This window comes from Cheilinus undulatus, linkage group 2 (genome assembly GCF_018320785.1).
Source record: "Cheilinus undulatus linkage group 2, ASM1832078v1, whole genome shotgun sequence".
NCBI classification, from domain to species: domain Eukaryota; kingdom Metazoa; phylum Chordata; class Actinopteri; order Labriformes; family Labridae; genus Cheilinus; species Cheilinus undulatus.
The window spans coordinates 32,079,567-32,089,924 of NC_054866.1; the positions used below are offsets into that span (position 1 = coordinate 32,079,567).

The 10,358-nt window shown below is 37.2% G+C and overlaps 1 protein-coding gene across 1 annotated transcript; it reads right to left on the reverse strand.

Annotated features, from left to right (window-relative positions):
- Positions 1 to 3,998: 3,998 nt before the first annotated feature.
- On the reverse strand, positions 3,999 to 10,261 carry rskra (ribosomal protein S6 kinase related a). The gene is made up of 12 exons (XM_041811321.1): positions 10,037 to 10,261; positions 8,627 to 8,890; positions 8,448 to 8,531; positions 8,299 to 8,367; positions 6,505 to 6,574; positions 6,039 to 6,146; positions 5,882 to 5,922; positions 5,777 to 5,804; positions 5,007 to 5,096; positions 4,673 to 4,761; positions 4,477 to 4,587; positions 3,999 to 4,380 (listed from the first exon to the last, which is right to left on the reverse strand). The coding sequence occupies exons 1-12, from the start codon at positions 10,184 to 10,186 to the stop codon at positions 4,099 to 4,101; spliced, it is 1,386 nt and encodes a 461-aa protein (XP_041667255.1). The 5' UTR covers positions 10,187 to 10,261; the 3' UTR covers positions 3,999 to 4,098.
- Between the last annotated feature and the right edge of the window lie 97 nt (positions 10,262 to 10,358).

The window sequence follows — 10,358 nt, forward strand, 5'->3', positions numbered from 1 at the left end:
GGTAACATTTCAAATAAGTGCTAAATTTGCCAAATTATAAGCTCTTCCGGTGTTGTTCTTTAAAAATGGAGCACCATCAGTGTAAGGATAAAGAATCCAACCATATGATTAAGATTTTGTAAAAACATGTACATAAATCGATCAAATTAGTGGGGTATACACCCTCAAAATTCACCAAATATCACCAAAAACGGAAAGGAAAGATATGCGTGTCTTTTAAGGTTGCCAGAGCTGAAATCCAAGTGTTTATAGCAGCACAAAAATCAAATCAATAAGGTAATAAGCAGTTGAATCCAACCAAACATTTTTTGTAGCGCAAAAGATCAAGTGAAGTTCAGAACTGTAACATTAAAACAATAGTTTGGATATTTTTTCTTTGTAAATTCAAATAATATAAAAATAAATGTCATTTTTTTCCCAGTTTCTGTCATGAAGCTGCAGGATAACAGATATTAATATGATAAATGATTGCCATCTAAATTCAGTTATTTAAGATCACAGCTCTAAATCATGAAGGTGAGAGATCTTACCTGCCTGAGTAAGTCCACTGGTGAGATGAAGACTGGCAGAAACTCAGTCTGCTCTGGTTTGTATCCAGCTCAAACTATGTCACACCTCATATGCCCACACCCATAGGCGGTGCTTGTTCATACACCCACCTTTGTCCTAAATAAATTAGAATATTCTTTCATTTTCCTATTTAAATACACATTTTTGCATTCCAATGATATTTATGTTTACTTTTCATGCTGATATGGTCACTTTGTAACACATGTCTCATCTTTCATAGTGTTGGTGTAAAATGGGAAACGCTGCCTCCTTTTTTATCCTTACCTCCAAACTGTATCATTTAACCCATTTGGATCTCATTCAATATTGAGGCTAATTGTGATTCATTAATGTATTCTGTAAGCTCCCCCTTAGCCCTAACCCAAATTAAGCGTTTAACCCCACCCTATGGCATGCTATTTTTATTTTAATTAGTTAAAACATACCCTAAGGAAAGTTTCCACTCTCCTGATAATTCAGCCCTAACCTCTAATACACAGGGGAACTTCAGTCTCAGAAGCAATTCGTGCAGTTGGTGGCCTCCCTCTGTGAGCTTTAAACTGTAAAAAGATGGAAGTTCAAAATATTTTTTTACTTTGTTCCAGTGAATTAACTGTGGCCCAAATAAGATAAAAGAAGTGGTCAGTTTTATCCTCTATGCACCATACAGTGCCTATAAAGAGTATTCAGTCCCTTGGATGTTTAACCTTTTATTTATCTTATAAATCAATCATGGTCAATATAATTTGGCTATATGGAAAAAAGAATGACAAGAAATTTCTTTTAATGTTAGAGTGAAAACAGATTTCTACAACATAATGTCAATTAAAAAAAACATATGTAAGATAAGTGACTGAATTAATATTCACCCTCTTCAGTAGATGCACCTTTGGCTGCAATCACAGCACTGAGTCTGTTCGGATAGGCTTGCACATCTTGACACTGCAACCCTACTCCATTCTTCTTTTCAAAACTGCTCAAGCTCTGTCAGGCTGCATGGGTTGCACCTTTCACCTATGACTACCTCCAGAGCAGTCATAGGTGTAATGGTGGTTCTTCTCCCACAGTAACTCAGTTTGTGAGGACAGTCTGATCTAGGCTGATTTAATTATCGGCTACATATTTATTCCATTTCTTAATGATGGATTTAACTGAACTTCAGGGGGGTTGTTCAATGCCTTGGAAATATTTTTGTATCAATCCCCTGACTTATACTTTTCAATAACCTTATCTCTGAGATACGTGGAGTGTTCTTTTGTCTTCATGGTGTAATGGTAGCCATGAATTCTGATTAACCAGTGACTGGACCTTCCAGAAACAGGTGTCTTTATACTACAATCATTTGAGACACATTCACTGCACTTAGGTGATCCCCATTTCACAAACAGTTAGACTACTAGTACCAATAGGCTAGACCTTTGTTGAAGGAGGTCAGTCACATTAAAGAGTGTTGATATCTTATTTTACCATACATATTTTATTTAATTGACATAACTTTGTAGAAATTTGTTTTCAGTTTGACATTATGAGAGTTTCTTTGTCAAGCTGAAAGGCAATTTATATTGTCAATGATTGATTTATAAAATTAATAAAAAGGGTAAAACTCCCTAGGGGTGAATACTTTTTATAGGCACTGTGCATGCTTGGATTTGTGTTGATAGTTTACAGATATTTGGAAGTGTTCTTGGAGAAAAGTTAAATGATGCTAAGTAGTCGTATTTTAATCAGTTTGATTTACAGCTTTCTCACCAAACTATGAAACACTTCCCAATAGTGCTACACCACATTCTAGCTAGCCGTAGATTTATAGTAGCCATGTATGCCTTGAGTTTTGAGTTAGCAGCGAGCTTACAGTGATATTAGATCTACTTTGTAGTAGGATGGATACTACTGTATCTAATGATGTTGTCTAACAGTAACACATTTTAGCTAGGCTCAGGTGTTATCAAATATTTTGTGCTAGATTGAAATATGACCTGATATCCCTCAATATTTAATCATGAGCAACAGCTCAACCATTTCAGGTTGTAGGTTGTCTAAATAGATAATATCCAGTAGCATTTTAGATTTTTTTCACTTTCTTTTTCTTTTTCTTTTTTCACTCAGGCTAAGACAGTTGACACTAAACATTTGCAGATATTTTTCCATGTTTCTAAAGATATTTAATATTAGTTAGAACAACAGCTTATTTAGTAGTTCACACTTTACTTTCATGAATTACTTTGGCTACATTTTTTGGCTAATGAAATGATTTTGTGTACTGAAAAACTCCAATGTTGTAAGATGTTTTTATAAGGCCCATTTGCTGGATAGCCAAAAAAAAAAAAAAAAAAAAAAAAAAAAAAAATCTTATATAGAAAATGCACCAGTGCCACAAAATAACATAACCACCACCAACTTTAAATACCACATCTGATTTTAAGACATCTAAAAATGAACATTTACAAGCCATTGAGGCATTGTTAATCACTTTATATTTCAAAAGACGTTTGTCTGTACCTTTCTAGTAAGCTTATCACTGGCATTGGTCCAAAACAGAGTTGAATTATTAAAAAAATACAGTGTATTTTTCATTCCAAGAAAAGTAGTGATTTTGGAGATATGAGGTTTTAGCCCAATGCCAGTGTTATGTGAAGAGTAATGGTACAGTACATTTTTGACTTAAATGCTTGTGCAAGGTTTGTGTTTTCGCTGCGTGCCTGTTATGTGCTTTGTAATACTGTATCCCAGTTTGGTATTATTCATTGGAACTGCTCAGCAGTAATTCAGGGGCTCCATCATCATGTGCCAGTGTGCCTATGAAACCAGATATGGGTCACTGGTCCACCTGCCACCACACAGCCACAACACAGACATGATGGACCTGTCTAAGACAAGGGCCTGAGAGGGATTCAGTGTCAGGAGGTAGTAGGAGGAGGAGCTGTGCAATCCCATTCAGGAGATATAATTTGAAAAAGATGCATGGCTTCAGGAAGTATGGCAGTGACTGTCTCCACTGGGACACTCCATTTTTTCTCGCCATTACCTAATTAAAAACATTTAATGATGATACTTTATCTGGTCCTCAATTTTCTGTCCTATTAAGGCTGTCCTCGATGGGTAACTATTATGTTCTCTTCTAAATAGGTCGACCCAGGACCGAAAGATGGCTGTAAGTGTAATATTTGTACAAAGACAATTTGTGCCAGGGAGCAAATAGGGCAGTGGGCTAGTTTTCTCAGCCTGGTGTCTCCAATCCTACAGAAATCTTTTAAACAGATAGTTCTAAGTGGGCTTAGGTTATTGTGTTAGGTGTGAAAGATATTAGTATGGTAGGAAGATTCACATATCTTAAAAATATGTACAGGGAGAAGGGAAGAAGTACTCTGCTTACACACTGTTACAAAGTTTTATTTCAAAATTTAGGACAGCAGAAATAGATAATGTGGAAATGGTAATATAACGACTAAAAATGATGAAGAATTCTAAAACCATCTAAGTGAACTACAACAGATCATTTGCAGAAGAGTTTTACATTTCCAGTCAACTTCTGTAGTCAAAAACAGTCTATTATTTGCCTGGGCCCAGGTCCATGTCGACCAGACTCTGAGACACTTCAGTGGGAGTCGTGGGAGAGTGGAGGATTTTATCACAGTCAAAGTTGTCTAAATAGTCCAGTGAAAGGCCTCTCATTGCTTTAGCTGCCCAGCTGGGATGAGTCCTGAGCTCCAGTATAACATTCACAGGCCTTTTTTGAAGAATTAGAGAGTCAAATGAAGTGCTTCTGAAGAAAGCCTGCATCTTAAAACACTCCAGGTTTCGAAGCCGGCTCTCTGGATTCTTGCACAAAAGCTGCGTCAAGAAAGACAGACAGATAAATATAGCAGTATTTTTTTCAGATGGATGTAAAAAAAAAAAAACAGCAACAAAAAAAAATCATAGACAAACCTCAGAGAGCAGTGAAATCAAAGCAGAACTGCAAGTCTTAGGTATAGAATAAGGAAAATCTTTGACTTTGCTCAGCATTGTGCCGTGGTCTGGCTCTGCAGAAACTGGAAACTGCAAAAATTAAAAACCACAATGACCAACTGTAAACACAGATACTCATGTAGTGCTGTTAGATGTTGAGTTCATATGTCTTCACCTCTCCTATCACCAGTGAGAACAACAAAATGCCAAGAGACCACCAGTCAGCAGCATGGTTGTATGGACCCCCACTCAAGACTTCAGGAGCTGTTCAGAAAAAAACAGGAAATATTCAGTACAAACGCTGCTCCAAAGAAGTATATCCACTAACATCTAACAATATGTCACAGGTGCATGCCATTCAGAACTGGGTCAGCTGAATCCAGGGGGATCAAACCACAGGTGAGGCTCTGATGGAGCTCAACAAGGAGCAGTCACTGAAACAGCTGCCAAATATCATTATTTCAACAGATTTTTTTTTAAGTCCACAGAGAATGCAAATAAAATCTCACCCATGTATAGGATGGTCCCACATATTGTAAATGCTCTTCCTCCTCGTTTTAGCCGCCGGGAGAGTCCAAAATCTGACAGACGAAGGTGACCTAAAAACAAAACACAAACTGACACTGATAAAGTTTTTTTTTCAAAGGCTCTACAATCATACATACAGTATCCTGCCTTCATTCATTGACCTGCTTTTATGAGGGCAGGCTGTAAATATGCATTAGCTTGTGTTTTAGGCTCACTGTTTTTGTGTCTTACGTTTCAATGCTGCAGCTGTTGACTGCACAGAAAATTCTCAATGCATCTCCAACTCATTTCATTGTACAAAAGTCATACTAAATTAGCCCTGAAACTGGCACTGACATATTTCACCGGTGACTTTTAATATGTATAAGAGAAGTCAATGATTATGCAAGATCCAGTCTTTTTTTCTCAATCAAAGTGGATGAAGTTATTAGATCCTTAAAAGTTTTCAGTTTTTTAAAGATTTACAAGTGCTGTTAAACAGAGCAAGGATTTGTTTTTTTATCACATTTCCCACAAACATCTTAGATTTATTTTGGATGCTATTGGGTAAGTGTGCAAAGTAAAATAATGTAAGCATACTAAATTTAACTAAGATGTTTGGAAAAGCTGTTAAAAATGCCTTACTCAGTTCAACAGCACTTGGGAAATACTTATAGAAATGAAATTTTCATACAAGGGCTAATAATTTCGTCTTCAGCTGTATAAGAAAAACATTCTAATTGTACAACAGGCTGGAATAAAAGCACACTACCTTGATCACTTAGAAGAATGTTCTCCATCTGAAAAGTAAAAGATCATCATAATTCATGGTTCTAGAAATTTAAATAAATTACATCATGAACATTGATAATGATACCTTTACATCCCTATGTATTATCCCTAAGTCATGTAGGAATCCTGAGAACAAAAGAAAAAAACAAAGTGATACCCTCCAGCATAAAACCCTTTTTAACACATCAAACCATATAATTGTCAAAGATATCTTCAACATGGTGAACAGTGTGACCACTCACCGAGTGCACTGCCCAACTCTGCAGCAAAGAGATGAGCCTCTTCTTCTCCAAACTTCCCTTTCAGTAACCAGTGAGTGTACAAGTCCCCAAAGTCACAGTAATCGCACACTGCAGAGGAGACACACATAGATACTTCTTGTGTCTTTTGGCAGAGCTAATGAGATAACACTGACCACAGGTGAAAAAGAAGGCAAACATTTGTTTAGTCCATGTAGCTGGGGAAAGGAGGAGGGAAGGAAAAGGGTTGATGATTTAAGTGAAACATAAACATGCTTCCACGCTGAACTGTACCCAGCACTCTCTAGATGGCAGTCTACCTCTTTAATATCCAGTGCTGAGATTTTATGGGTACTATTGTCTGCTTGACTATGGGAGAACGAGGGGAAAACATCCTCAGAATCATCAAGACTGAAGGGTAGCAGAAAGGGTCAAAGTCTACCAATTAAACTATTTCATATCAACTCACTAATGAAGAGATGGCGTTTTGTCTGCCAGCAGTCCTGCAGAGTATGGATGAATGGATGTTTGAGCTGCTGCTGCAATTCAACAGTGAACACACACAGACACACAAAGACACACACACACAGGAGTGAACAGTAAGAGGTGGAGAGGGTTTTCCTAATCCAAATGATACCTCATTAAAGATTCACAGAAAACTACATTAGATATCTGCTTTCTAGATTCCCTCAGGTAAAGCCCTTTTGACTAAGTGTGCCAAGTAGGATTACAACTTAGTGTCTCCACCATAAAACAACCTGCTGTTCATTTTAAATTAGATATCCATACAAAGCATAAAAGGAGAAAAAGCAGTGGGGAAATGCAGGCGGGGCATTTACTAAATAGTGAGATGGTCATTCTTCATGTCACAGCCTGTCTTGAAAATCAATATAATAATTTCATGCACACAACGTGTCCTGTCCAAAGATACATGCATTGATGCCAGTAACAGTATTTGTTAAAGAAAACATCATTTTTTCTTCTAGGCCGCTTCTGAAGAGAAGAGAGGTTGAGAAAAAAATACTACAATAGGTGTGCCTATTGCTATGCATACACACATACACACGCACATGCACCCACACACACACACATATATAGGACAATTTATTATTTTAGGGGATCTAACCCTTCAAATAACAGTTTAAGTAAAAACTCTGATTTTGTAAAATAAAAAAAACACCAAAATATATATATTTTTCTTATACTACATGCAGGTTGAAATTCCTTGAAGGGGATTATCAAAGCCTTGACTGTGTGAATAATGAGCAACAACTTTGATTTTTATGCATTATTTTTTAGATTTTAAGGTGTTTAAAAAATGTTTATATCCAGGGTCTAAATGGCAGAAAATAGCCACCATACAGAAAAAACACAAAACATTTTTTTGTATTCAAGTGGATCATCATGGACTTTACTTATGAGAACCAAGTTAGATTTTTATGCATTGTTTTTTATCAAGATTTTAATAAATTATTACAAGAAACCATTAAAAAAAACTTGCTCTTCCCCCTCATATGAAATATTGGAAAATGTTCAAAATTCAAAGTGACTGTCTTACTGCATCTAACCTCAGCAGCGATGGCGAGAGGCCTTGCTTATGCATCTCAGCACTCCGACCATGTTCAAAGACAGAAAGCTTTTTTGCCATCAGGAGGTCATGACAGTGTGAATACGTGACAGAAAATGACATTGAATCAACATTTTTGTGCAGATTTTGGCTTTTAAAGGCTGTGGTCTTAAACTTTTGATCAGCTGATGAACAGCCTATTTCAGTTTAATTGTTGTTTTCAATAAATTGCTTACTCAATTTTCTTTTGTCTCACTCCCATTTCTTCTTTTTGCATTATGAAGCTCTATTGAGTACCTTCTTAAGATCCAACAGTGCAAAATGCAAATTGTCGCAATTTTTCAACTGGTCTTAAAATTTTGATCAGGAGTGTAATACATTGACTGTGTTTTCTAATGCAGTGGCTAGGGGATCAAAAACTTTGATTTTATGGGTTTTAATGGGGCAGTTTTTGATCACAAACACCATAGCTTACACCATACATAGCTTATTATTGACCTTTTAGACGCTATGGTGTTAAAATTGAGCTTCTTTCCCACGTCTCCCTCTAAAGGATAGCCTGCCTTGTTTCCCTCTTCCTTGTGAGGTAACACAGCTCTGTCATCACCTTTAAATTTGGGCCTGATAAATTAATTAAAAAAATATATATTCAAGAAACCATTGTGGCCAAAGTACGACCTATAAAAATACACTCACCTGAATGATGACTTCTTCTTTGGTCTGTTCCAGAACTCCTCGCTTCATGATCTCTGACTTTGGAAGAACCTGTGTGGCAGGTTAGAAAATATATTTCTTTTCATACAGTGCTCTTGTTCTGTAATATTGTTTATTAGAGCTGAATTAACCTTAACAGCGTAGATCTTTTCTTGAAAAAAGTCCTTCACTTTCAATATGGGTCCATAAGACCCTTTAGCTATGAATCCTTGGACCTGTGAGCACAGAAAAAGCGTTACATCCATTTTGTTTTTCTAATTATGTAGAACAAAACAACAGAAGAGCAGAACTAAGTTTTGTTCAAGACTACCTGAAAAGAGTCTGGTCCAGGCATCATGCGCAGTGGGAACTCAGGCAGAAAGACAGAGATCAAAGTTGGAGGATCTGTCTTAATGGCCAATGTCTCCGAGTCGTTCTCTGGAGGCAGCAGGACTTTGGAGATGGGCAGTCTGTCATCCTGCCCCAAAGCAGGCTGAGAAAACACAGCTGAGTGTCCGAGTCTTTGGGTGATGGAGACCTTCGTGTTTGAGAGGAACCCGAGACTGTTTCGACGCTGAGCAGCTGGTCCAGTCCTCTATATAACAGTTGAAAATGATGCATCATCATTAGGCCATTCCAGTGGAGAAAACTTAAAAAACCCTCCATGGTTTATTTCAAATGGAGACAGCAACATAAGAAAACGTTTAATTTAAGTGGCCACATAACATGGGTGGAGCAAGAAATGTTAAATATCTGAGGTATAGCCCAAGCTTTGCAGGGTCAAGGAGCATGCTACCACGCAGTTACAGTGACTATAAAAAGTATTCAAAACCCTGTATGTTTGATCCCTTTTCAGTCAATATATTTTGGCTTTTTTGACATATTTTACAAAAAAACCTCTTCGATAGCGAAGGGAAACAGGCTTCAACAAAGTAATGGCAATCAAATAAAAATACATAAGGTTAAATAACTGACTGACGTAATACAACAGAGGTCCAGCCAGTTGGTGCTAGTAGTCTCACAATTAGTGAAATGGTTCGTAAATTTATCTCAAATGATTGTAATATGAAGACACTAGTGTTTGGAAAGTCCAGTCACCGGTTAATCAATATTCCTGGCAACCATAACACCATTAAGAAAAAAGAACACTCCAAACAACTCAGAGAAAATATTACTGAAAAGAATAATTCAGGGGACAGACACAAAAAAAATTGCCAAGGCACAGAACATTTCCCACAGTTCAACTTCAGATTTTCAATAGAAGTAATGCCAAGATTGTGTACCTATGCCTGTTAAAACTTAGATACATGATGTTGAATACAGTTAAAATAATTCCAGTAGTTAATTTTCAACGGTGAAAAAGTGCTGGACACAGTGCAAACCAGTCATGCTCTTCCTCTTGCTCCGCTCGTGTTGGTTTGAAAGGTTAGTGATCGATCACAGCTAATCGATGATCTATTTTTGACAGCACTTCGCTTTGATGCAGGGGAAAAGGCACTTCAGGCATCTTAATCGATCTCAGACGCAGTTACATTCCTGTTCGATGCTTCCGTTCATTTACAGGGAACACTTCAGAAATGTAATGATAGAATGTCATTTTACAGAAAAAAAATCCTCTTGGAGTAAATCGTACTTCTTCGGTATTGATGTAAAAACCAGACTTTCTTTTAAATCTCCCTTTAATGTTAATCTAGCCTTAAGTAAGTTGATAACATACCTGCGACCCCTGTAGTCCACTCACCTTACTGTTCCTGCTGATGTCGCTGCCCATCAATTTTCGAAGATATTTCAAACAAAAAGAAGCAAAAGGGAATAATTTCAGCTCGTTTTTCAGCCTCTGTGTTCGTAAACAAGCGTACAGTCCAGTATCAGTGATGGCAGTGTTTTTCATCCACGTGTCTGCTCGCCTTTTACGCCGGAGAGAAATGTTGGAGCGCGTTTGAGAGTCATCCTGAGCTCGATTCCGCTCCAGTTAGAGCTGTCACATTAATGATCAATCATCAACTTCCTGCTACTCACAGACCAGCCCCCTTTATTTTCTAAACTCCACAGAAACCCAAACA

Excerpts from the sequence above, each read along its gene's own strand:
- rskra (XM_041811321.1), bottom strand. The coding sequence starts at position 10,186 with ATGAAAAACACTGCCATCACTGATACTGGACTGTACGCTTGTTTACGA. Across the intron at positions 8,368-8,447 it reads AAAAGATCTACGCTGTTAAG|GTTCTTCCAAAGTCAGAGAT; the intron begins GTTAATTCAGCT and ends CCTGCCACACAG. Across the intron at positions 6,575-8,298 it reads AAGAAGAAGTCATCATTCAG|CAGCAGCTCAAACATCCATT; the intron begins GTGAGTGTATTT and ends GTTGAATTGCAG.